The sequence below is a fragment of the Odocoileus virginianus genome, chromosome 11 (assembly GCF_023699985.2).
Source record: "Odocoileus virginianus isolate 20LAN1187 ecotype Illinois chromosome 11, Ovbor_1.2, whole genome shotgun sequence".
Classification (NCBI taxonomy): domain Eukaryota; kingdom Metazoa; phylum Chordata; class Mammalia; order Artiodactyla; family Cervidae; genus Odocoileus; species Odocoileus virginianus.
In genome coordinates this window covers 71,326,040-71,348,085 of record NC_069684.1, presented here as the reverse complement: position 1 = coordinate 71,348,085, position 22,046 = coordinate 71,326,040, and the positions used below count along the sequence as shown (strand labels likewise).

The following is a 22,046-nucleotide window of genomic DNA, read 5'->3' as shown; positions in this document are numbered from 1 at the left end:
GTTTAAACCCAAATCTTTGGGCTTATTTCCAGGGCCCAGAGCTGAGGAGGGAAAATATCAAGTCCCTAAACCATAACCAATCACAGTTCACTCCCACTAGAAAGAGCCATGAGCTTCTAAGGAGCTGGGATTCGGGCTGACTTAAAGCAGCCGATACAGTGGAAACCTTTGACAGATCAGTAAAGAAGCCTGCCTTCTGCCCTGCCTGCGGAGAAGGCCTGGCACCATCAATGGAATCTCTTTCTTGCTCATCACCTAAAATGAATCACATTCACCTGGGACGACCGGCAGCTGACAAGGTTGTAGTAGAAAAGGCGCTTTTTTGGAGTGAAGACCAGGAGATGGTTTATCGCTTCCCCAGCCCTGCAGACTCAGTCACATGTTAGATAGATAATGAATACATGCATCACCACTGTACTCCATTCATTTTTGACAAGTGAGTTGGTGACAATGCCCCCTTGCATGCTAATAAAATATGCAGGAGCCACGCTGGTAAAGTCTTTGAAATACAAGGCGTCATGCCAGTACTCCACTATTAAATCTTTGCTGAGAAATGGGGTACAGAGACTGCTGGGATGCTTGAAAAATGATTACATTTGAAGATCACTGCCATTCTCCTGTCCACAGGCTATGGTTTCAGATGGTGTGATAGCTTTGATAAAGTGGCTCCCAGCTCATAGGAGCTAGATAATTAATGTCTTCTGTGTTGCATGGAGATCAGGCCTCAAAGATACAGTGCTAAGAAGCCAACAGAACAGGATTCTTCTGGTATCTGGACCTCTGGATATTGGATGTCAAGAAGGAGTTATCTTCTGTGGTCCCGTGAAAGGGAGAGGAAGGATTCGTACTGTCTCTTGGAGCCCTGGGGTTTCAGGCCCAAGTCCCGTTAGACGGTCTGAGGCCATTTTTCACAGAGTTCAGGGTCTTGGTGACCAAGAATGACCCCAGGGGCTCTGTGTGATTTGCCACTGTCCGTCTCCAGCTTCAGGAGCACAGTAAGGTTTTCATTTGGCCTTGTCCTTTGTGCAGATCTCATCATGACTCTCAAGTGGCATTTCAAGATACCTTTTTCCTTCCTGTAGAATGTCGTAGTTGATGGGAAAGAGGCACATCTCCACCCGCCCTCCCCGCATCTGCATCCTGGCTAATAGGGCTTTTCACTGCACCATTCAAATCTGTGACAGCGCACCTAAAAAGGGAAGGAACCCTGGTCAGGGCCTCCAGTGGCCTGGACCAAACCCACTCTTTCACTCACACCCCCACCTACGTGGACACATAGTTTCCAGCTCTCCCTCACACGCAGGGCCCCGACTGTTCTGCTTGTGCCTGGATGGCGACCTCTGGCCTGGCTGCCAAGGCTGCAGCTTGGAGCTCTGTCAGGCCCCGTGCGTGCCACTTCCTACTTTGCCCTGTCCCAGCTGCCCATGTGTGTGTGTGTCTGTCTGTCTGTCTCCAGTGCTGCCTCCCTCCTCACCACTAACTCCTCTTCTAACCCCTGCCAGCCCCCGACGAGCAGTCCATCTGGAACGTCACTGTGCTCCCCAACAGTAAATGGGCCAACATCACCTGGAAGCACAATTTCGGGCCCGGAACTGACTTTGTGGTTGAGTACATCGACAGTAAGCATTGCTGTGTGGGGCGGCAGCCTTTGCCATGGGTAGTGCAGATGCCGTTGTAGGGATGCAGGGCACTCCCCCAGGCTTGGGGAGGCCTTTCGGCTGCTCCACTGTGGCTTAGTGAAGTTGATACGTGCTCAGGCGGCAGGGGTGGGAAGAGCAAATTCGAAGTGAAGGAGGGGGTTTCTGCGGCCACCAGTGGCGGTCCAGGGCTGCCTTGCTCGGCGGCGGGGGAGGTGCCTGGCTGAGGGCCCTTTGTCCCTCTCCTGCCCGGGACAAGTGTTTTGCCAGCACCTCAGTGAGCTCGCCCTCGCCACTGTGCGGATTCCTGCAATTAGGATCCGTACTCTTAGCATCTCCCCTGGACATTTGGACCCCCAACTATACTTTGCTCACAGAGGGACGCCAGCTGTCCACAGGTCAGAGACACCGTCCAGGGTCAGACGTCTCAGCTTGAGCTGAGCTGGTCCTCCTCTACTGGATATTTGTGAGGTCAGGGTAGCTGGGTGCAGGCCCCATTCCAGAGGGCTCAGACCCTCCGTGCTGGCCTGTTGGACTTGTGCTGGAAGGGCAGCCGAAGCGCTGAGAGTGAACACAGCCAACCCTCGGTTCTCTGCGGTTGGAGAGAGTGCCACACCCACAGAACCCAGAACTGCTGTACGTTCTCAGTGCTTCCTGTGACCGCCATTCAGCCGCCCCCCAGACACTCAGGCTCTCACTTCTCCTGAAGTGCAAGCTCATGCAGCGAGAAACGAGAGGGGAAACCGGGAGTACAGGCCAGGCGCAGAGGCCCATCTTCCCTCCGCCACCCCGGGGGTGCTGAGCAGTCCTCTCCAGGGTTGCAGAGCTCTGGCTGGCACCCTGAGAGCCCAAGGGATCAGGTCCTAGTGTTCTCAGAGCCTCAGCCTGTGGCGAGCACGGAAAGCCTCACGAGGGGCAGTGTCCTGCGGGACGGCCTGGCCCCCGCCCCAGCGTGCCTCCACCTTTGACAGGCGCTCAGGCCTCTAAGCATCGCCTCTCCAGCTCCCCGTGCCTGGCCTTAGGCTGATTGAGGTTTCTGTTCCCCAGGCAACCATACGAAAAAAACTGTCCCTGTTAAGGCCCAGGCCCAGCCCCTACAGCTGACAGACCTCTATCCCGGGATGACATACACGTTGCGCATTTATTCCCGGGACAACGAGGGCATCAGCAGTGCCGTCATCACCTTTATGACCAGTGCAGGTGAGAGGGGTCCGGCCCGGCCGTCCCCGGCAAGCATGGGCATGTCGTGCTCATCCTCAGCTTCCCGCTTGTCTCTCCTCCCGGGAAGGAGGACTCGCCCTCCCCTTCCTCACCTTGCATGGCGCGGTGCGGCTCTCCTTATGTGTCGGTCTGCAGCTACCGGAAAGACAGAATGAGCCAAAGGTGCATGCCAGCAGAGAGGAAACTGCGCGTCTGACCCTGCGGGGATGAGGGGGCATCAGGGGGAAACCGAGGCCATGCAGCCTGAGGACAGGTGGGCCCCCCTGGCCTGCACTGTGCTGCAACCACGAGGGCTCGGTGAGCACAAACATGGTCTGTGTGGGGGGGTCTGGGGGCAGTGCGGCCTGGCCTCACACGGGCTCGCTTCCTGCATGTGGGGTTAGGGGACAGGACCAGGTCTTTACCCCAGAATCTTCCCAGGAACCAAACCAAGGATCGGCATGTATGGCGTTGCCTTGCCACTTAAACACCCAACCATTGTTTAAAAACTCCAAAGTGTGTTACCCGAATTGTTTGCAGCTTCGTTTTAGTTTCACTTATCCCCAGGTTTATCACGCTTAAAAGTAGTTGACCTTTTGTTGCACTGGGGAGGAGAAACTTTCCAGTCCTAGAAGAGCTCTGGATCTTTCAGGGCTTCAGCTGTGGATGGAGAAGCTGTTTCATTTGTACCAAACCAACAGGGAAACTGGGGCTCAGTAAACAAGGTTCAGAAATCTCTATTGGTCAGGGTGGCTGGCAGTCTGGAGACTGAGGGCATTTGCTTGTCTGTTTGTGTGTCTCTTTAAAATCAGCCGGGCGAGCTGGCCAAGGGGCTACTTTGCTAAGCCCTGGGGAAAGGATGAGTTTGGGGAAAGAGAGAAGAAAGGACCAGTCCCTGCCCTCAGGCACGTCCTGCTCAGGTGCAGGTTACTAGACACAAGGCGAAAGGAAAGAACACACCATGGTTTATGTGAAGTTCTAAATGTGGACCTATGTGTCTATCACTCCTCCTGCACCTGGCTTGAGGAGGCTGATCCTGGTGTCTTCGTCTCGAGTCTTAGCCCGTGTATGTAATGCCTCCCCCCACCCCTTCTGGCCTGGTCCCTCCCGGCCTGGGTGTCCCGGCCTCCTTCCTGTGGCTCTGCCTGTTCTGTGCATGTGCATGTCCATGCCGTCAAGACATCAAGACTCAGGGAGCCTCAGAGTCCTGCTGCCTGCTTGAGGCTAACCAGGCCAGCTCGGACAGGAAGTCTGAAAGTAGCCAGGTCATCCTGGGAGCCAGGCCAGGAGACTGGACAGTTGACTGACTGAAGCAGGTGGCTGGACTCTGTCTGACCCAGTCAGGGTTCCAAGCTGTTGCTCACCGGTGCATGCATTTGCTTTTGCTTTATTACAAACTTGAGCCCAGCTCAGAGGCAGAAAGCAAGGATGAGATCTCATGATAGGGTTCCATCCTAGGGAATGCAGCAAAAGCCAGCTTAGCCTGCTTGCAGCGCTTGTCTTCGCCCAGTGCTGGGGGCTGTGGGTGCGGGTTGGGGAGAAAGAGCCGGAGGGGAAGGGCCAGTCCCTGCCCTCAGGGACGTCCCAGTCTGCTCTGATGTCCCAGCATTCCATGCAAAGAAAAACAGTGACAGTGATGGACGATGCACTTCTGAACACTGACTCAGATGTTCATTTCTCCTTTCCTGTGGTTGCTATGGAGAGGCTGACCCCGTAGCTTGCTTTCAGGGTGAGTGAGGCCTGCAGCGCTCGCATGTGTACCCACCTCCTCCCCTTGCAAGCTGGAGAACGCAGGCTCGTGACCCTCGCTCTGGGCACTTACTGCTCCCTTTCCTCACAGGCTGGCTGGAAATGACTATGTGCAAACCACATAGAGAAGAAAAATACTTTTACTTTCTAAATGTCATGTGTGCCTGTGAGTGTGTGTCCAGATCCTCTGAAAACACACAAAGGAGTGGGTGTTCACAGAGCCAAGTTCACACAATCCTCTCCCAGGTCCCTGTGTCTCATCAAGTTTATGACCATCTTGGGGCCCATCCACTGGTCTTTAGACAACCACAGGCTATCACTTCTGTCCATAGACTCAGACATGTTACAATGGTTCATGCAGGAAACGGAAAAAAAAAACCACAAGGAATGTTCACAGGCTCCCTGACTCTCACCAGAAAGATCCCACGTGGGAAGTTAATCACTTTCTTGAAACTTTTGAAGCCAAGGAGACCTGAGGGGCCCCAGCACATAACCCTGGATTCCAAGAGACCTGTCAGCTCTCACATCCTGGAGCAGGCTGGATGGGGAGCTGACGGACCCAGCAAGACAAACAGCAAACTGCCTTAGGCCTCAGGGATGTGGGAGGAGGGACATTAGGGGGCCCACCTGTGGTCGGCCTCTTGCTGCTGTGCTGGGAGAAACCCAGGATGGAGTGAGGTGAAGATGGAAAGGTGTAAAATGACGTGTAAGTGAGAGCAGCCCCGCCAAACTGCATTTGAAGAAAGCCCGTCTCTGTCCTATTTGTTCATCCACCCTATTTCTGAAATACAATTTTTCTGCCTGCTTTGAGTGACTGGCCTCTCTCCGACGATCAGACCAATTTCCTCTTGATTAGCGTGAAGAGTTAAGGGGACTGTCTGCTTTGCAAGTGAACTACACATTTCCAAGCGGGGTTGTAGAGTATGGTTGTGGAAGGTGCACAAAGTGTGGCCTCTAGGCCAGAGTAGGACGTATCAGAACCTGTGTGTTCCCAGTGAATGGGTGCTGCCCTGGGTTCCGTTAGCTCCGGCAAAGGTAGTAAATGTAGATATCCACTGATCTTGGGATGTTGCTATTACTGTGACCATTAGAGATCTGGAAACATGTTGAATGGATTGATTAAGAATGGTCTTGGCAGACAAATGCAACTGCCTTGAAGCCCTGCAAAAATGCCTCCTCCTCTCAGAGTCTGTGCAGTCATGTGAGTGAGATTGTGTCCTAAATTTCTTTTGGTTCTTGAGAAACTTAATCATTTTGGTGGAGTCTGATTGAACCCACCTTACCCCAGATTCCGCTGGGTTTTTTGTTTCTTTGTTATTGTGTATCATTGACACTGATGAGTTTTAGGTGTACAACATAATCGTTTGATCTATGCAAAATGATTATCACTACAAGTTTAGTTAACACCCGTCACCAAACATAGTTACAAAATCTGCTTGATTTTGAAGAACCTTGTGTGTCCAAACGTCACAGAAAATTCTTTGATCTTTTCAGTGAGGACTGAAAGTAACATTTGAACTTTGCATGGTGATATCAGGAATGGAAAGCTTATTTAATTTGTGAATTTCTCATATGGCCACCTTCCCTGGAATTGTGCCTTTCTTTCCCAAGAGAAAGGAGCCTCATGGGAGACAGCTGTCAGCAAGATAGTGGAGCAAACAGGTTACTGCAGACATTCAGACCAACTTCTTTGCAAAAAGTGGGAACCACCGTTCAAACATAAGTTGAAGTGACTCCTTCATCCCAGCACCCAGGTGGCATGTGGTGAAGCCAATATCCTTGTGACCCCTCAACTGGTTCCAAGAGAAAATGAAAGAGATAGCCCATGTTAACCTTAGTGGTGGTGGTGGTTTATTTGTCCAAGTCTTGCAACCCCATGGACTGTAGCCTGCCAGGCTCCTCTGTCTATGGGGTTTCCCAGGCAAGGATGCTGGAGTGGGTTGCCATTTCCTTCTCCATAGTTATATTAGGATTAAATTGGTCAGTAGTCAGTAAGTAGTCAGTGATGACTTGTTAGGTGACCAGCGTCATGCTAAGGACAAGGGGGCTCAAAGGATCCCCAGGTCTCCATCCTTTGTAATATCCTTGGACATCAGAACCCAGGAAACAGAGCAATTAAATGTTGCACCATGTAGAGTGAATGGGGTTGAAATTGGAGTTTAAGAGACTGCTGTGAGCTGGAGGAATGGGAGATTCAGGAAGGAGGTGGCCGAACGTGGAAAGGGGAAGGACAGGAAGGGTGGCCGTCTAGGCACTCTGGGGCCGGGTGGGGAGGGTGCAGAAGGGAAAGATCAGAGCACCTGACTTGATTGCAGTGTTCTAGAAACATAACAGCATGATGGATCATTGTATCCTTGGAGTCTGACGAACACAGTGGTGAGCGGAACCCTTTAGAACTGGGTAGTAACATGACTACGGGAGACGTTTTGGAAGGAGTAAACGATAGCCCTTAGAGGCGAGTTGTGAAGGTGCTGGCAGAAGCAGGGGGCAGATGGATGATCCAGGGAGATGTCAGGAGCAAGCCCTGGGCTTACAGTGTGGAACTGGCTAGAAGGACAAGGAGAGATGAAAGACATTTAGAAAGGCATGGCCGGAGGAGTGGTGAGCGTTGGAGTCCAGGGTGTTGCGATAAGTTTGGGAAAGACGCCCTTGGTGATGGTGGATGAGCACTGAGTGCAGCGGGCTCTGAGGCCAGCACGTCAGGGCACAGAAGGGAGTTGGCAGGAATTGGCGATGATGGTGGAAGGTTGAAGAGTTTACCTGTGAGAGGACAGTGTGCGCATGACAGCCAAAGAGTCTGGCAGGTTCCTCAGAGATGTTGTCTTAAAACAGGGAGCTTCAGCGTGTTTAACGGAGAAAGGGAAGAGGGAGCACAGGGGAAGAAACTGAAAAATGCTCGAGTTTTCAGAGATCCTTACAGGACTAGGCCACCAAGGAAGTGAGGGGTTGGGTCCCTGCAGCGGGGAGAGACGGGAGCCCCGTCAGGAATGGAAGGAGGCAGTTGTAGAGGCTGTGAAGCTTCAGTGGTCTCCAGTGAGGAGCAGGTGAGCGCGACACCAAGACGCAGACGGGGGGGAGGGCCACGTCGGATCAGCGGGCGCGAGAGGGGGAGCAGCCAGGGGAGCGGAAGGGTGACCAGGCTGCGTGGAGGTCCTGGTGAAGTCTGACTCCGTGCGTCTGTGACGGGCCTGGTTTGCATCTCAGCAAAGCTCACTGTAAGAGCAGAAGAATGCAGTAATTGCCAAGGGGCCCCGCAGCCGGCGACGGAGTCAAGTGCTGCTGACACAGAAGGGAGGGCAGCGTGGAGCCCGAGGAGGCAGAGCCCCACCAGGCCGAGAGGCCGAGGGGGCGGGCCACGGGAAGGAAGCCGAGGAGCAGATGGGAACCGGGTGCCCTGTGTTCCGGGCTCTGGCCCAGCCCTGGGGGACGACAGTAAGCCTGACAGCCCCGCCTTCAGGAGCTTACCTTCTGAGTGGAGTGGTGAAGAGCACAGACTCAAACCGGACAGCCTGGGGTCACAGCTCAGTCAGTTGCCTCACCTGTGAAATAGGGTCATAGTACAAATCCACTTTTATGCCTTTTCATACTGTTCATGGGGTTCTCAAGGCAAGAATGTTGAAGAGGTGTGCCATTCCCTTCTCCAGTGGACCACGTTTTGTCAGAACTCTCCACCATGAAACATCCATCTCGGGTGGCTCTGCACAGCATGGCTCATAGTTTCATTGAGTTACACAAGGCTGTGATCCATTTTGGTTAGTTTTCTGTGATTGTACTTTTCGTTCTGGAGGCCATGGGCTGCAGTTCTTGCTTCTTCTTGAGGAGAGGGGATCACAGAGGATGAGATGGTTGGATGGCATCACTGACTCAGTAGATACGAGTTTGAGCAAGCTCTAGGAGATAGAGGACAGGGAAGCTGGGGTCGCAAAGAGTCGGACACGACTTAGTGACTGGACCACAAATCCACCCTATGGGACTGTTGTGAGGGTTAAACTAGATAATCGTGAGAAAGGGCTTTGAGCCGTGTCAGCCCATAGGAAGTGCTTAGAAGTGTAAGCTGTTAGCAGCAGCAGTATAGCCAGTTGTTATAAGTGCTATGAAAAGGGCAAATTCAGTCCTGCAGATAGAGTGGCTGGGTGGGAAAGAGCTTTGTCTTAGCTGGGAAGGTCCAGGAAAGCCTCTCTGAAGAGATGACATTTGCTGAGGCTGCCGCCTGAAGACAGAACATCAGATGGAGAGGACCCCAAGGCAGGCATGCGTGCGGCCAGGGCAGCCGGAGCAGCCAGGGTGGGCAGAGCGGCTGGCATGTCTGAAATGGCTGGGGTGGCGGGAGACAGGACTGCTGGAGCCTGGTGGGTCAGGATAAGGAGTAGAGGGGTTTTCCTAATGATGACGAGAAGCATTGGAGGTTGAAGTGAGGAGGTAATCTGACCCTATGTGGGGCTTGGGAAGACCTCTCAGATCTTGTGTGGGACATAGCCTGTGGACGCAAGGGTGGGACCTCCCCCACAGCACCCAGGTCAGTGTAGTCATGGCCATGTTGTTCTTGAACTTTCCATCCCGGAGTGCCCGGGCAGCCAGAGTGCAGAGAGAGGGGAAGGTCTTGTTCATCGTCTTCATTGTTCATTGAGACCCATCTTGATGCAAGGTCCTTGGCTGGATGCTGAGAACACGGTAGAGACAGTTTCTTTGCCCATGAAGAGCAAAGGGTAGGCCACACCTGGATACCTGCCCCGCACGATGGTGTGATACAGACCCTGGGGTGCACCTGGGGGTCCCGTCGCTGTGCCTCTCCCCTAGGAGGCCTGGACCCTCGGCTCAGGCTGCATGGCTCCCAGGACTCCCACCATTGTCTGGGTCTCCCAGAGGCTGTTCCGCTGGCTCTGCCTGTCCGGGGGTTCCCTGCGGTCTCTGTCCCTCATCCTGCCTGTCCTCCAAGTCGTGGTTTCCATGGAAGGCTGCATCTTTTCTTCAGTCTGTAGACAGGAAGAGGGCAGGTGACTCCTATGCACCCCACCCCTTCCCGTCTCTGACCTCAGTCATGAGTCCTCCAGGACACCCTCAGATGTGCCTCCGGTCTCCAGGCCCACGCAGCTTGCCCCTGGAGTCGTGAGGGGGTCTCCCGCTTTGAGACAGGCCTCCCCATGTCCAGGCAGGGATGGCAAGGGGCCATCTGTCACAGGGGTCTCCGCGTGGGGTGTGCTGAAGGCACGGCCCCTCCACTGGCCCACCTGAGGTGCCAGTGCGGGGACGTGCTTGCTGTTAGCCGCAGTGCAGGTGGAGAGATGCGAGGGGGCATGGGGCGCCCTGGACTGCACCCCGCCCGGGTCCCGCTTCGGGAACAGATCTCTGTCCCAGTGTGTGTGCTGGCCTCCACCAGGGGTGTGTGTGTGACTGCAGCCCCGTTCCCGGGGGGGCAGCACGCCAGCTCAGCCCACCTCATTCACAGGGAGTCACAGTCAATCACTGGCCTTCCCTCCTTCCCCACCAGGCTGTGCCCAGCCAGTGTTTGCACGAATGCCAGTGCCTCAACCTTAGGACAGTTCTCTTCCCAAAGGACCTGCTCATCCTTCTGCTGCTTATTCTGTCCCCTCTGCTCCTTCCTTGTGCCTCTTTCCTGACCTTTTGCCCTTGCCTTCTTAATGACCGTCTCTTCATCCCTGGAGCGGGGTGGTTTGAGCCAGAGGGCTGCCGGGTGGGAGCGGTAGGCTGCAGGAGGACCCTGGCCATGAACTAGCTGCAGTTCTGCCTTCCACTTCCCTGCCACCTTGTGAACCGCTCACTCACGTGTGTGCCTGTGGCCTCCCCCGCAGCCTACACCAACAACCAGGCGGATATCGCCACCCAGGGCTGGTTCATCGGGCTCATGTGTGCCGTTGCCCTGCTGGTGCTGATCCTGCTCATCGTCTGTTTCATCAAGAGGAGTCGCGGCGGCAAGTACCCCGGTAAGATGTGTCCACGGAGCCGGCTCAGGCGACGGGGCCAGCAGGCTCTTCTGTGAGTCGCCGGGCCCCTGCTGGGGGGCGCCATTCTCTCAGCGAGCACAGCCCTTCCCCAGGCTGGGATTTACTGTCCTCTTGCCTGTTCTGTGCATCTTAGAGTTGCCAGAAAGCACTTGAGTTAATTAAGCTCCCCTGAGGTGGGGGGATGGAGCGGTCCGGGCAGCCAGAGAGGGGGTGGAAGGAACCCTGGCTCCCATTAAGAGTGACCTTCCCACCCCTGGACTCAGCACCCATCTGCTCGGTAATTGGCTTTTTTCAGCCAGAATCTCATTAGGATCCTGTATCCCAGGGAAGGAGAGAGGAGAGATGCTTCTCTGTAACCATGAGAAAACGAGACTGGAGGGAGGAGAGGCCTGGACGGAAGCAGCACACACAGGAGAGAGGCTGTGGAGCGGGCTCTCGGCTCCCGCAGCGCGCACGGCACGCGGGGTTGCAGTCACAATACCCCAACGGGGGGGCAGAGGCCCTACCTGAGGAGCAGGCGGGGGGCGGGGGGGGGGTAGGCTGCACCGAGAGGAACCCCACCCCTCGCCAGTCCTTGAAGGGCTTTGGGCTTTCCTTGAGTCCCAGAGAGCTACTTCTGTTGTGTGTCCTGAAGACCCTCCAGCCTAGACGAGCCAAGGTCACGGACAAGGACCTCTGGCTTTTTTGTTTCTGGAAATATTGATTGTTCTTCAGACAGGGACAAGAAAGCCATCTGTCTGTGAGGGGGTGGGGAGGGCGACAGGAGACAGGATAATGGATGACCCTGAGAGTGAAAGTCCAGCTGGACTGCAGGATGAGATTCCTCCCTGCCCCCAGAGCTGTCACCAGGCACACCCTGTGCTATCCAGGTGCTGGCTTCTCCCCACCTCTGTGAACAAGTCCTCCACGATCCCCTGAAACTCACCACAGAGAGAGGAGATTCTGTTTTACTTGCTTCCTCTGGCCCACGTGTTCTCAGGCCCTAGGATTCTGAAGGACTCCTTGAAGGACTCCTTCAAGTCAGGAACGGCAGGAAATTATACTTCATTATTGGTGAATGATGGAGAGGGAAATGGCAATCCACTCCAGTATTCTTGCCTGGAGAATCCCCATGGACAGAGGAGCCTGGTGGGCTACAGTCCATGGGGTTGCAAAGAGTTGGACAGGACTGAGCGACTTAGCACTTAGCATGCATATTGGTGAGTGAATCCTTCACTTTGTTGTGCTGTGTTGGAATTGTTTTTCTTCTGTAAGAAAGAGTGAGGAAGGGCGGCCTTTCTGATCTCACTCCTTGTTCGAGGTGGAACTGGGACACCTGAGAACTGATCAGATAACTCTGGACCTTCCTCTGCCCATTTCAGAAAGTTCTTAGAGTTAAGCTCCTTACCTCAGGAAGATGAATGAACCAGGAGCTGTGAGACCAGGGCTCCAGAGTCCACTCCAAACTTTGTTTAGTTGCTAACTGTTAATGTGACACTTCCCAGACCTCAGCTTCCCTCTGCTAAAATAGGGGTGATTATCCTGCCTTGTACCTCAAAAAGAAGCATAGTCATTCACCCAAGTGTCTGCGGTGTGCCAGTCCTTGTGCTGGGGGTTCTAGAAGTGACCGCTCCGTCAAGGACCGTGCAGCTGGTGCAATAGGAGGGTCCCAGCACAAGACAGGGCCTGGGAGGAATGCTGACCCTTCACAGAGGGCTGTGGGAAAGGGGAGTCGTGCAGACAAGTGGGGTCCCAGTTAGGAGAGCACCTGCCGTTGAGGGGCATCTGCAGTGTGTCCTCTCTGCCCAGCGCACTCTCCTAGGAGCTTTGAAGAGACACACAGTCCCCACCCTCAAGAAAAGAACTGGCATTCTACTATGGGCGTCATAAATGTGCACAAGTAATCGTAATGCAGAGCAGGATTAAGAAAGGTGCCAAGGAATTCCCTGGCAATCCAGCGGTTAGGACTCTGTGCTAAGGAGTGCAGGAGGCATGGGTTGGATCCTTGTTCAGGGCACTAAGATCTCGCTTGCCACACAGTGTGGCAAAAAAGAAAGTTGCCAAGAAAAGGACGGCGTCCATTAGGTGTTTGGGGACGACCTCATGGAGAGGTTGAGGCTAGCCAGGTCGGGGAAGATTTCAGTGGTCAGTGGAGATGATGGCAAGGAGGCGGCGGAATTAGCTTGGAACCTGCTTAAATGGGGGAGGCAAGAACCAGAGGGCGTGGGTGGTGCTGTATTGAGGAAGAGAGGTATTGAACCCAGAGGCTGCGTCTTTGGCTGTACCTAAGGGCCAGTCATCACCTCTGTGTCTTTGTTTCTCTTCCTGACCAAGTGCGAGAAAAGAAGGATGTGCCCCTTGGACCTGAAGACCCCAAAGAAGAGGATGGCTCCTTCGATTACAGGTGTGCGGTCCCCTTCACTCCTGCTTACGCATAGCACCGTGTCTGCTGGGTTTTCCTTCTTGCCCTCAGAGCTGACAGCTGGGCTCAGAGGCCACCGCGTGGATGTCCTCCCATCCTGCTGTCACCTCTGCCTGTGACGGGAGCACCGCCCAACACACTCACACTCAATTGATGAACTGCATTTTATTCATCCAGCTGCACAACTCAGGCTTATTGTGTTCTTTGTGTGTGTGTTGCCACCTTTTTGCTCTGAAAGCAAGCCCCAGGCTCCCTCTTGCTGTGAAATGAGCTCTGCTCTCAGCTTCCCATCTGCCTGTACCCCACTCCAGCCCTGAGAATGGTGACGACACGGGGAAGCTGTATTATGTTTGAGACTCAGGAGGTGAGGGATACAGGGAGCAGTGTTCTGGGCTTTTCCCTCAGGACCTAGAATGAATCTTTGGGCTGCAGCCTGGAATGGGCCTTGGACTGCGTTTGGTCCGGCGCCCGTGTCCCCAGCGAGAGGACCAAGGCCCAGGCTGGGAAGTGTCTGGCGGCTTATAGACTGTCTGTCTGTCCACTCTCTGCATCCTCATACGCCTCCCAAGGGCAAGCGTGAGAGGCCCTTCCCCGACGGTCCTCAGCACCCCTCGTGGGGCCCAGCTTCCCCAGAGGCCGCGGGTCCTTCTCTGGCCGTGAGTCCCGGGGGGCCTGGACCTTCTCTCCCCAGACCCTCAGTGCAGCCCGAGGTGGCGTGAGGGACGGGCCCAGGGACCTGTGCTGGGAGAGCTGCTTCCTCGGGGACCTCTCCTCCCAGACACCACAGTTGCTGGGTGAAAGCGTCTGCTTCCTCCCCACTCCCACCCCCAGCCCCACTGACTCTGAGGCTGGAGACACAAATACCGGTGCGTGCACGCACATGCTTACACACACACACAGCTTGGCTGTGGCTCTGGGGGGCCTGCAGCGTCCATCCTGGAGCCCCACTTGGATGAGTCCAAGAGTCAGAACTTGGGAAGGGCCAACATAGGTGAGTTAGAGGAAAACCAGGTTCCCGGGCCGGACAGGCTGGGGTGCGGGCTCACCCTGGTCTGTCTGCCTGGTCCTCAGAGGTCTTCTGGAAGGGAGGCGAGCGGGTGCCTAGACCAGGGGTCACAGTCGTTTCCCGGATGTAGGTCCTATTTCCCCACCAGAACCTGACACAGTGAAGACCGCCCCCACGCCCACTGGGCCAGCCTGTCTGGTGACTGCATGCAGCTCGGGGGTGTGGAGTTCACAGGAATCACACAGACACAGTCAGCACGGCCCTGCAGCAGGAGTGGGGAGCCCTGGGGAGAGGGTGCCTGTGAAACAGAGTGGCAGGTGGGGTGAGGAGCTTGGTCATTAGAATCTGCTGGTTTTCAAAACATGAGTTTCACCCCCTGAACAAAGATAACATAACCCTGGAGACCCACTCCCTCTCAGCTGCCCCTCCCGCAGCCCTGCCGTCAGTTAGGCCAGGAGACAGGGCCCCTGTCGCCCAGCGCGGCGGCGGTAGCTGCTAGCTTCCCGCCTGCTGGTGCCCAGCTCCTCTGCTCTGGTTTGCAGCCCTCCCCGCCCCCAGCAGCTGCCTTTGCCCAGCACTGTGGCAAGAGCTCCCTTTCCACTCTGGTGACATCCAGACGGTTGTTTGCCCCAAGCGCAGGGACGGCGAGGTGTGGCCTGGGGCAGAGGAGCAGGCTGCGGGGTACCTGCTCAGCCTGCCAGGATCTCTCTCTCTGAATTGCAGCACCTGGTCCCCGCCTCGGGGGATGGGATGCGGTGCCAGAGCAGATGCCCGCCGCCCCGAGGTGTCTCCCTCCCTTGGGGCACAACAGGCACCCCAGCAGGCAGATGCCACTGTAAACTACCAGCTCTCTCTGTGTGAGAGGAGCTTAAGGGCAGGGCCTGCAGAGCCTCCGAGGGAGCTGGGCACAGTCCTCTGCGCCTGGCTAGTTTTGTCTCTGATTGCTGGCCCTCCTGTCTTATACACACACCCTCAAGCCTCCATCCGCTAGCCCTGAAATGGCAGCATCTTTTTGTGGATAAACCACAGCTAAGGGTAACACCGCCAAGAAAGAGAAGAGTAAAGGCAGGGAGGGGTTTGTCTCTCAGGCTCGGACCCTCGCTTCTTGCCAAGGGCAGTCTTTCCAGGAGAGTCACAGATCACAGAGTCAGAGCTAGATGAACGCTCTTGATGGCAGGGCTAAGGCCCAGTGAGAAGGAAGGACTTTCCCAAAGCCTCAAGGACACACTTGGGACCAGAACTCGGAGTCCTTGACCCCTTTCTTTGACCCTTCCTGTCCCCCCGGTCCACAAGCAGTTCCCTCCACCTCCTGGCGGGGTGGCTGCTTCTGCCTGCTTCCACCCCAGAGAGCCAGCAGCCCAGCCTCTCAGAAAAGACCCCCGCCCAGGCATCCAGGAGTGTGGGCCCATCCCGGCCCCACACTGGCCTGCCCCTCTGCCTGGAGAAGTGTCCTCCCTCGGCCGCAGCTTCCCTCTGCAGACCTGGCCAGACAGGGCCGATGGGGCTGGGTCATCCCGGGGTCCGGTCCTCTGAGCAGCAAGTGCCTGGCGAAAGGCTGGAGGCCCTCTCCCTTCCGGGCGGGGTTTGGGCAGCACTGGGTGGGCTGGCTCTGATCCACTGTCTCTCCCCGGGCAGTGACGAGGACAACAAGCCCCTGCAGGGCAGCCAGACGTCCCTGGACGGCACCATCAAGCAGCAGGAGAGTGACGACAGCCTGGTGGACTACGGCGAGGGCGGGGAGGGCCAGTTCAACGAGGACGGCTCCTTCATCGGCCAGTACACGGTCAAGAAGGACAAGGAGGAGACGGAGGGCAACGAGAGCTCGGAGGCCACGTCGCCAGTCAACGCCATCTATTCTCTGGCCTAACGGAGGCTTGCAGGCACAGCCGCTACTCTGCAAGCAGGAGGAGGGGAGAGGGGGAGATGAGCCGCCGCAGACCTGCCCCAGAGCTGCCACCACCTTCAGGGACGGGGGAACAGCACGAGAGGCTGCCAAGCCGTGAGGACCGGCGACCGCCCAGCCGACCACAAGCCCCCTCCCGATGACCCCCCGGTGCCACCTGTGGGCAAGCTGCTGCCTCGGCTCAGCTCCGCTGGAGGGAGCCCCGGTCTCTCACTCAGCCTCACAGTCACCCCAGGCCTCCGCCACACTGCCCGCCCCCGACCTCCACACACACACTCACCGGTTTTCTGTTGGTTACAGTCCTCGTTGTCTTTATTTTTGCTCTGTGAGTCTTCCCCCTGCAGACCCAACATCTCCATTTTCTTTTCCTTTTGAAGAAATGTCCCTGGAAAAAGAAACGATAGGCGGATTCTCCCCCAGGAAACTGCAAAGATAGGCAAAAAGGATTGCTCTGTAAGCGAACATACAGAAGACCTATAGTATTCAAACTGCTGCTGGGCCCATGTATTTCCCAAGGATGCCTTTCTCGTCACATGCCTCCCCAGACCCCCAACCCCTCCGCCTCAGCCTTGCCAGCTGCTGAGCTTGGGCTTGGCTCCTTTCTGGGAAACGACAGTATTTTTGGCAGGGAGGGAGAGGGGGGTCAGGCCTCCTTGCCTGGCTCTGGTTCAGCTGGGGGGGGTGGGCTTACCTCTTGCTCCTCGCTCTCACCCTGCCCCTTGCTCTGGAGCATCCAAGACAAAAGCTGTGCTGACTGAAGGAGTCTGAGGAACAGGAGTGGGCATCAAGGCGAAGGACTTTGGCTCCAATGACCGTGTACCTCAAGCAGAGGGAAGCCAGGCGTCTGGTCCCTGGGGAGCCGTTCGCGCCCCGAGAGAGAAGGGAAGGGCTGGGTTTGGACTGCCTTCCTCCTCCTCAGTGAGACTCAGGATGTGGGGCAGAGGACCACGCCCCCCGCATCCAGGGTGGGGGCCGCCCCCTACCAGGTCAGGGTCTGTGCTGCTGCCCCCCGGGAGACAGACCCCACAATGCGAAGGCTGTGCTGGTGTGCCTGGGGGTGGAGCAGCACTCCCCTTGGGTGTCTGGCCGGTAGCCTCTCCTCGGTCGGCTCTGTGTGATGGTGAACCTGGTGTCTTATGGTGTGTGGATGGGGTGCGGCTGCCCCCAGGACTGAGCCTGTGTGTCCGTTCCTTAGGGTGTTCATGTATCAGGAGCCCCCGCAGGACCGCGGTACTCAGTGCTGCAGAGAGCCTGGCAGCGCTCTTCGTATGCCTTATGCAGCTCTGAGCTGTCCCTGCAGTTCCCAGGTCCCCAGCCCCTCCCTGCAAGCCTTGAAGCCTCCAGTGACACCTGTCTCAAGGAGAGTGGGGCGGCCTATGCAAGCGTCCCAGCAGAACCAGAAGCAGCCACTCAACACGTGCCCCAGATGGAGACACTCGCAGACCTGCGGTTCTCAGAGACCCAAGGCTCTGCCTTCATCCTCCCCACCTATTCCATTTTGAAACCAAAGGTACCTAGCCTCAGACAGAGAGATCCTGAGCCTAAGCGTAGCCCTTCGGCTGTGGGTGCAGCCAGAGCTGCTTTTAGGAGGGTGGAGCTGACCCCCAGAGTGGACCGCCTGCCGCAGACACAGCCTCTGGCTGCTTGCCAGGGCACCTGGGCAGGAGCAGTGCTGTGTCCTTCAGAGACCTTATTTAAGCTTCGTTTGCCACACCTTTAAGCCACAAAGGTATTAGCAATGCTTGCACCCCTTACTGGTCAGTTTAAGGTCAAGCCTCTAGACACGTGTACTGTGCAGATAAGAAAAGGTAGCCCCGAGCCGCACCAGTTGTGCCGTTTGGACCCATGGGCAGGCAGGTACCCGCTGGCCCGAGCCGCGGGAGGTGTGCAGGCAGGAGGCCTGAGGCGGCTCTCACGGTCAGAGGGACCATGTGACCGGTAGGGGCTGGGAGCTAGCTCAGGGGTGCCCTCCCCAGGCTTCCACCCCCCACCTGCATGGATGCCGCTGGGCATTCCTGGAGCCTGGGCAGGGAATGCCGGGGAGGTGTGCCTGTGTGCTGATTCTGGGAAACGCTCTGGCTCGGAGCAGAGCAGTCGCTTCTCAGGCCTCCACATCGCTCTGCACTCGCGCTGGAAGCAAGCTCTGCAGGCAGGGTGGACGGTGCGCTGTCGTCATACGGTCCCCCTGCCTCAGGAAAGCCCTTCTTCACACGACCCGTGCCAGGGGAAGGGGTTCCGCGCCGAGAGGGTGGCGGGGGCGGCGAGCCCTCAGCCTGCCTCTGCGCTCTGTCCGTGTCCTGCCAGGCGTGCCCCTCCTTGTGAGCGAGGACGGTGCCGCCAGCCCCCGTGCGCACTGCTGTGCGCAGAGGTGCGCACCGCGTGGCCGCCGCCCTCCTGGCAGGCGGGGGCCCAGCGGGCTGTGTGGGCCGCGGGGTTAGGCCGAGGAGCATCCATCTTCCATGGAACCCGCGCCAGAGCCCACCCAGCTCGGCCGGAGAGCAGTATTGCCCAGCGCTCCCTGCCAAGCGGGGTGCTCCGGAGCCACCCCGAGCATCCCCACCGCAATGCCAGGAGAGGTCCACCGCTGGTGCTTCGACCCGCCTGGCCACGGGCAGCGGAGGGGGCGGAAGTGAAGACCGTTTCCGGCTCCGGAAACCCCCAGCCTGAGCCCCCACCCGCCAGCTGGGCTAGGCCACGGCGTCTTGTGCGCTCAGCCGTCCGTCCGTCTGCTCCGCAGATGCGCGGGAGCAGCTGGCCTGAGCCCTGGAGACCGTGGTAACTGGCGGCCGCGGCCCCTGGCCTCAGCGCTGAGTCTCGTGATAGGCGGTTCTGCATGCTCGAGCCACCAGTGGCTGCAGGCCGAAGGGAAGGTCCTTGCAGGGAGAGCTTGCTTCCCCAGGCTGGGCCAGACGGGAACGGTCCTCCCGGCTGCTCTGCTCCGCGCCTTGGGGCGGGCTGCCTGATTGTCTGTATCTCGGTGCCTCTGTCTCCCCTAGGCAGTCCCTCCCCTGAAGACCTGTCCCCACAGAGGGGCACGTGCCCAGCTAAAGGAGCGGGTGCCAGTCTCTAGGGAGCGCACCCCCGCAGGGCCGGGGGACAGCGCCTGCCCCCTGGCCCAGGTCGTGGTGAACAGGGCCCCTTGGCCCCTTGCCTTGCGTTTGAGGAAATGGTTGTGTTTGTGCTTGTCCCCTGTCCATCGCCTGGGCCCCCTTCCCAGCAAGTCCCGAGGCCTAGAGAAACGCTCACCGGTCCGAGAGGCTGCCGGGTTGGGAATGCTCTCCCCACGAGACATCTGTGGCCTGAGCCCAGAGAGCACTTTCGTGGTTTCCCTGAACACAGTCAGCCTTAGAAGAGGGCTGGAAACAGATTTGTGCGTATTTGTGGCTTTTTCAGCCAAGGGAGGGCTTCCCTGGCTCATGCTTGGCACCCACTCGGACATGCACACGCAGCAGACCGAGGCCCCATCGCCGGGCAGCCCTTTCAGGAAATGGCACAGAGCATGGCCTTGTCTTGAAGAGGCTGAGCCCACTCCCAGACACGGAGATGAAATGTGAAGGGCTGTGTGGGGAAGTGTGTTGGAAGTGTCGGGGCAGGGGTAGGAGGCTGCCCATGCTGGACCCTGTCTGGGCGATTCCTGTGGGCAAACCCAGGACCGAGTCTGATCCAAAGGAGAGGGAGTTCTCCCTGGGAACAGCACGGGCAGCAGCTCTCCAAGGCTGTTGGAGCCCTTTGCAAGGTCAGGGCCAAGTCACAGAGCATCCCGAAAAGCCGTGTGACGAGAGCAGCGGGAGTTTCCTACCCTCGCCTCAGTCTTTGCGAGGCTGCTCCGCTAAGGGCTAAAGAGGGGAGGCTTCCCGGCTTCTCACCAGGGGGGCGGGGAAGGCTTCTCTGTGGGAGGACGCAGCACACGCTCCCTGTTTGTGATGTCTTGGTCTCTCCGCAAGCAGCCACATACACCCTGGCCTGTGCTGTGATTCAGCCCCTGGGAAAAGAAACCACCCTGCAGATCCTGGTTGATCACTATGTGGTGGGCTTAAGAGGTGCATAGAGGGAGATCCTTGATTAAAATAAATCAGAGGAGTCAACAAATACAGCAAAGAACTTGTAATTATGGGAGGACACTCAGTGGCCTTTGCAGAGCCCAACTCCTGGGCAGCCCCTCCTTTAGGCCAGGCAGGGGCCACCCGAGGGAGTTCACGCCACACTACGGCTGTGCGAGGCCAGGACAGGGCCCTTCCCTCCCTCCCCTACTGAGAGCAGGTTCTGAGAAGGGATGGGAAAGGATGACAGCCATCCAGGGAAGCCAGACCCCACCACCGGCGTCTCAAGCCAAAACCACTGCCCCCTACCGGTCTATTAGTATTAATGATGGTTTCATCATAATAAGGATGGAAGTGAAATAGGTACAAAGGTGTCTAGCTTAAACAGGATCAGATTTCAGAGGAACCACAGAGCTGATCTGATTGAAATGACTCATTGTGTGGTAAAACCCAGAGAGGGGAAGGGACTGTCCTCGGTCACACAGCTGGTAAACCGAGGTGCGGTCCGGCCTTGACCTGGGGCCCTCTGACTCCTTGTCCAGTACTCTCATCTCAGCATAGCTGGAAACAGTGGTGTTTCCGCCTTGGACACAGTGATGTTACTTAAGATCTGGCCCACATTTTTTTCTACTTCTCCCATATCCCCTTATACCTGCACAAATGAAATCACAGGATTTTTCTGAGTCCCAGATCAGTCAGTCTGTGCCAGCCGGTGGTGAACCGGTGGTGCTGTTCAGGGGAGACCCAGGCCAGGAGAAAAGGGAACAGCTGATTGGTGTTTGTCACCACGAAGCTCTTGCCTCGTAACACATCGGGCCCCCAGCATACTGCGTCCCTGGGAGAGGGGCCCAGCGGGCTCTGTCCCCTCCGCCCTGACCACAGGGCTCTGCGAGGGAGCAGGGCCATGGAAGTTCTGCCCCCGGATCCACTGGGCTGGAGTGCAGCACATGCAAAGACTTCAGTGAAGCAATAAACACAAAACTCTGGGAGAAGAAATCCAGAATTTTGTGCACGTCTCTTGTTTCTCTTTCAGAAAGGATGCAGGTCAGACGACTCTGCCCTGCCCTCCTCTCTGATCCCCAGATTCAGCGTCCTCAGTCAGTGTCGTCCCCTGCCCGGCTCCCAGCTCTCTGCCAACCTCGCGCCCCCCTGCACTGAGCCCCGGTCGCCTGTGCCGTGGCCGCGTTCTGTCCTGCCCCTCACCCCCCACGCTGGGCCCCAGGGGCCTCTGGCCCTGCAGCCTCCCCAGCACACACGTTTTCCAGTTTGTTCCGTTCAGCGGGAAAATCTTTTCCAAATGTCTCCATCCCTTCCCACATACCCACACACCCACAAATTGGCCTGATCTTTTTTTCCCATTGGTTAAATATTTTAACTCACCATGGCACACCTTGTTTTAACCCCTCTCACATCGTGTTCTTTCCTTTTTTTGAGTTATTTTGCATTAACCAACGTTGTCAGCGACAGATGCGTATCTGAGGGTGTCATGCTCAACCTTCAGCAGGGAAGGCTTCTGGGCCATAGAGGACCATCTAATATGTGGACTTATAAACTGACTGCATGAGCAATGGAAAGGCCAAATTATTCAGAATTTTTTTTTGAATCACTGTAAAAAAAAACTGATTTCTTTTGTATAGAGAACACTAAACGTATAATAAAAGTTGTTCACAATGGACTCTGGCCATGTAATTTGTTCGATTTCCTTAGTTGGTGGGTAGAAGAGGGATATTTCAGGGTTAATGACAGAAATGAATCATAGGGGACTTCCCTGATGGTCCAGCGGTTATGAATCCACTTGCCAATGCAAGGGACACAGATTTGACACCTGGTCCAGGAAGATGCCACATGCTGCAGGACAGCTAAGCCTGTGCACCACTTCTGCTGGCCCAAACCCCAGAGCCTGCACCCCGCAGCGAGACGCCCCACCCCAGCCCCAGTGAGACGCCCACGTGCAACAGTGAAAACCCGGTGCAGCCAAAATAAATTTTAAAAAAATAAAAATAAAATTACATATAAAAAGAAATGAATCACAGGGTTTTTCATGGGTATTAGGCAGCATACACACAGAATTCTGTGATCGCAGCCCCTAACTTTTCTTTATTTGGCTGCACTGAGTCAGTGGTGGCACATGGGATCTCTGACCTTCA

At 56.5% G+C, this 22,046-nt stretch overlaps 1 protein-coding gene across 21 annotated transcripts in view; it reads left to right on the top strand.

The window, feature by feature from the left end:
• NFASC (neurofascin) overlaps positions 1-21,574 on the top strand; it is a 195,377-nt gene extending 173,803 nt beyond the window's left edge. For 13 of the 21 annotated variants that reach the window (XM_070474614.1, XM_070474620.1, XM_070474617.1 and 10 more), the window contains 5 exons: positions 1,503-1,619; positions 2,685-2,837; positions 10,397-10,528; positions 12,863-12,932; positions 15,592-21,574. In XM_070474614.1, the coding sequence (XP_070330715.1) occupies positions 1,503-1,619; positions 2,685-2,837; positions 10,397-10,528; positions 12,863-12,932; positions 15,592-15,823 (704 nt within the window). In that variant the 3' untranslated portion in view covers positions 15,824-21,574. The remainder of the gene's footprint in view (positions 1-1,502; positions 1,620-2,684; positions 2,838-10,396; positions 10,529-12,862; positions 12,933-15,591) is intronic. The other 8 variants (XM_070474622.1, XM_070474630.1, XM_070474629.1 and 5 more) reach the window with 1 other exon arrangement.
• The last annotated feature ends 472 nt before the right edge of the window (positions 21,575-22,046 follow it).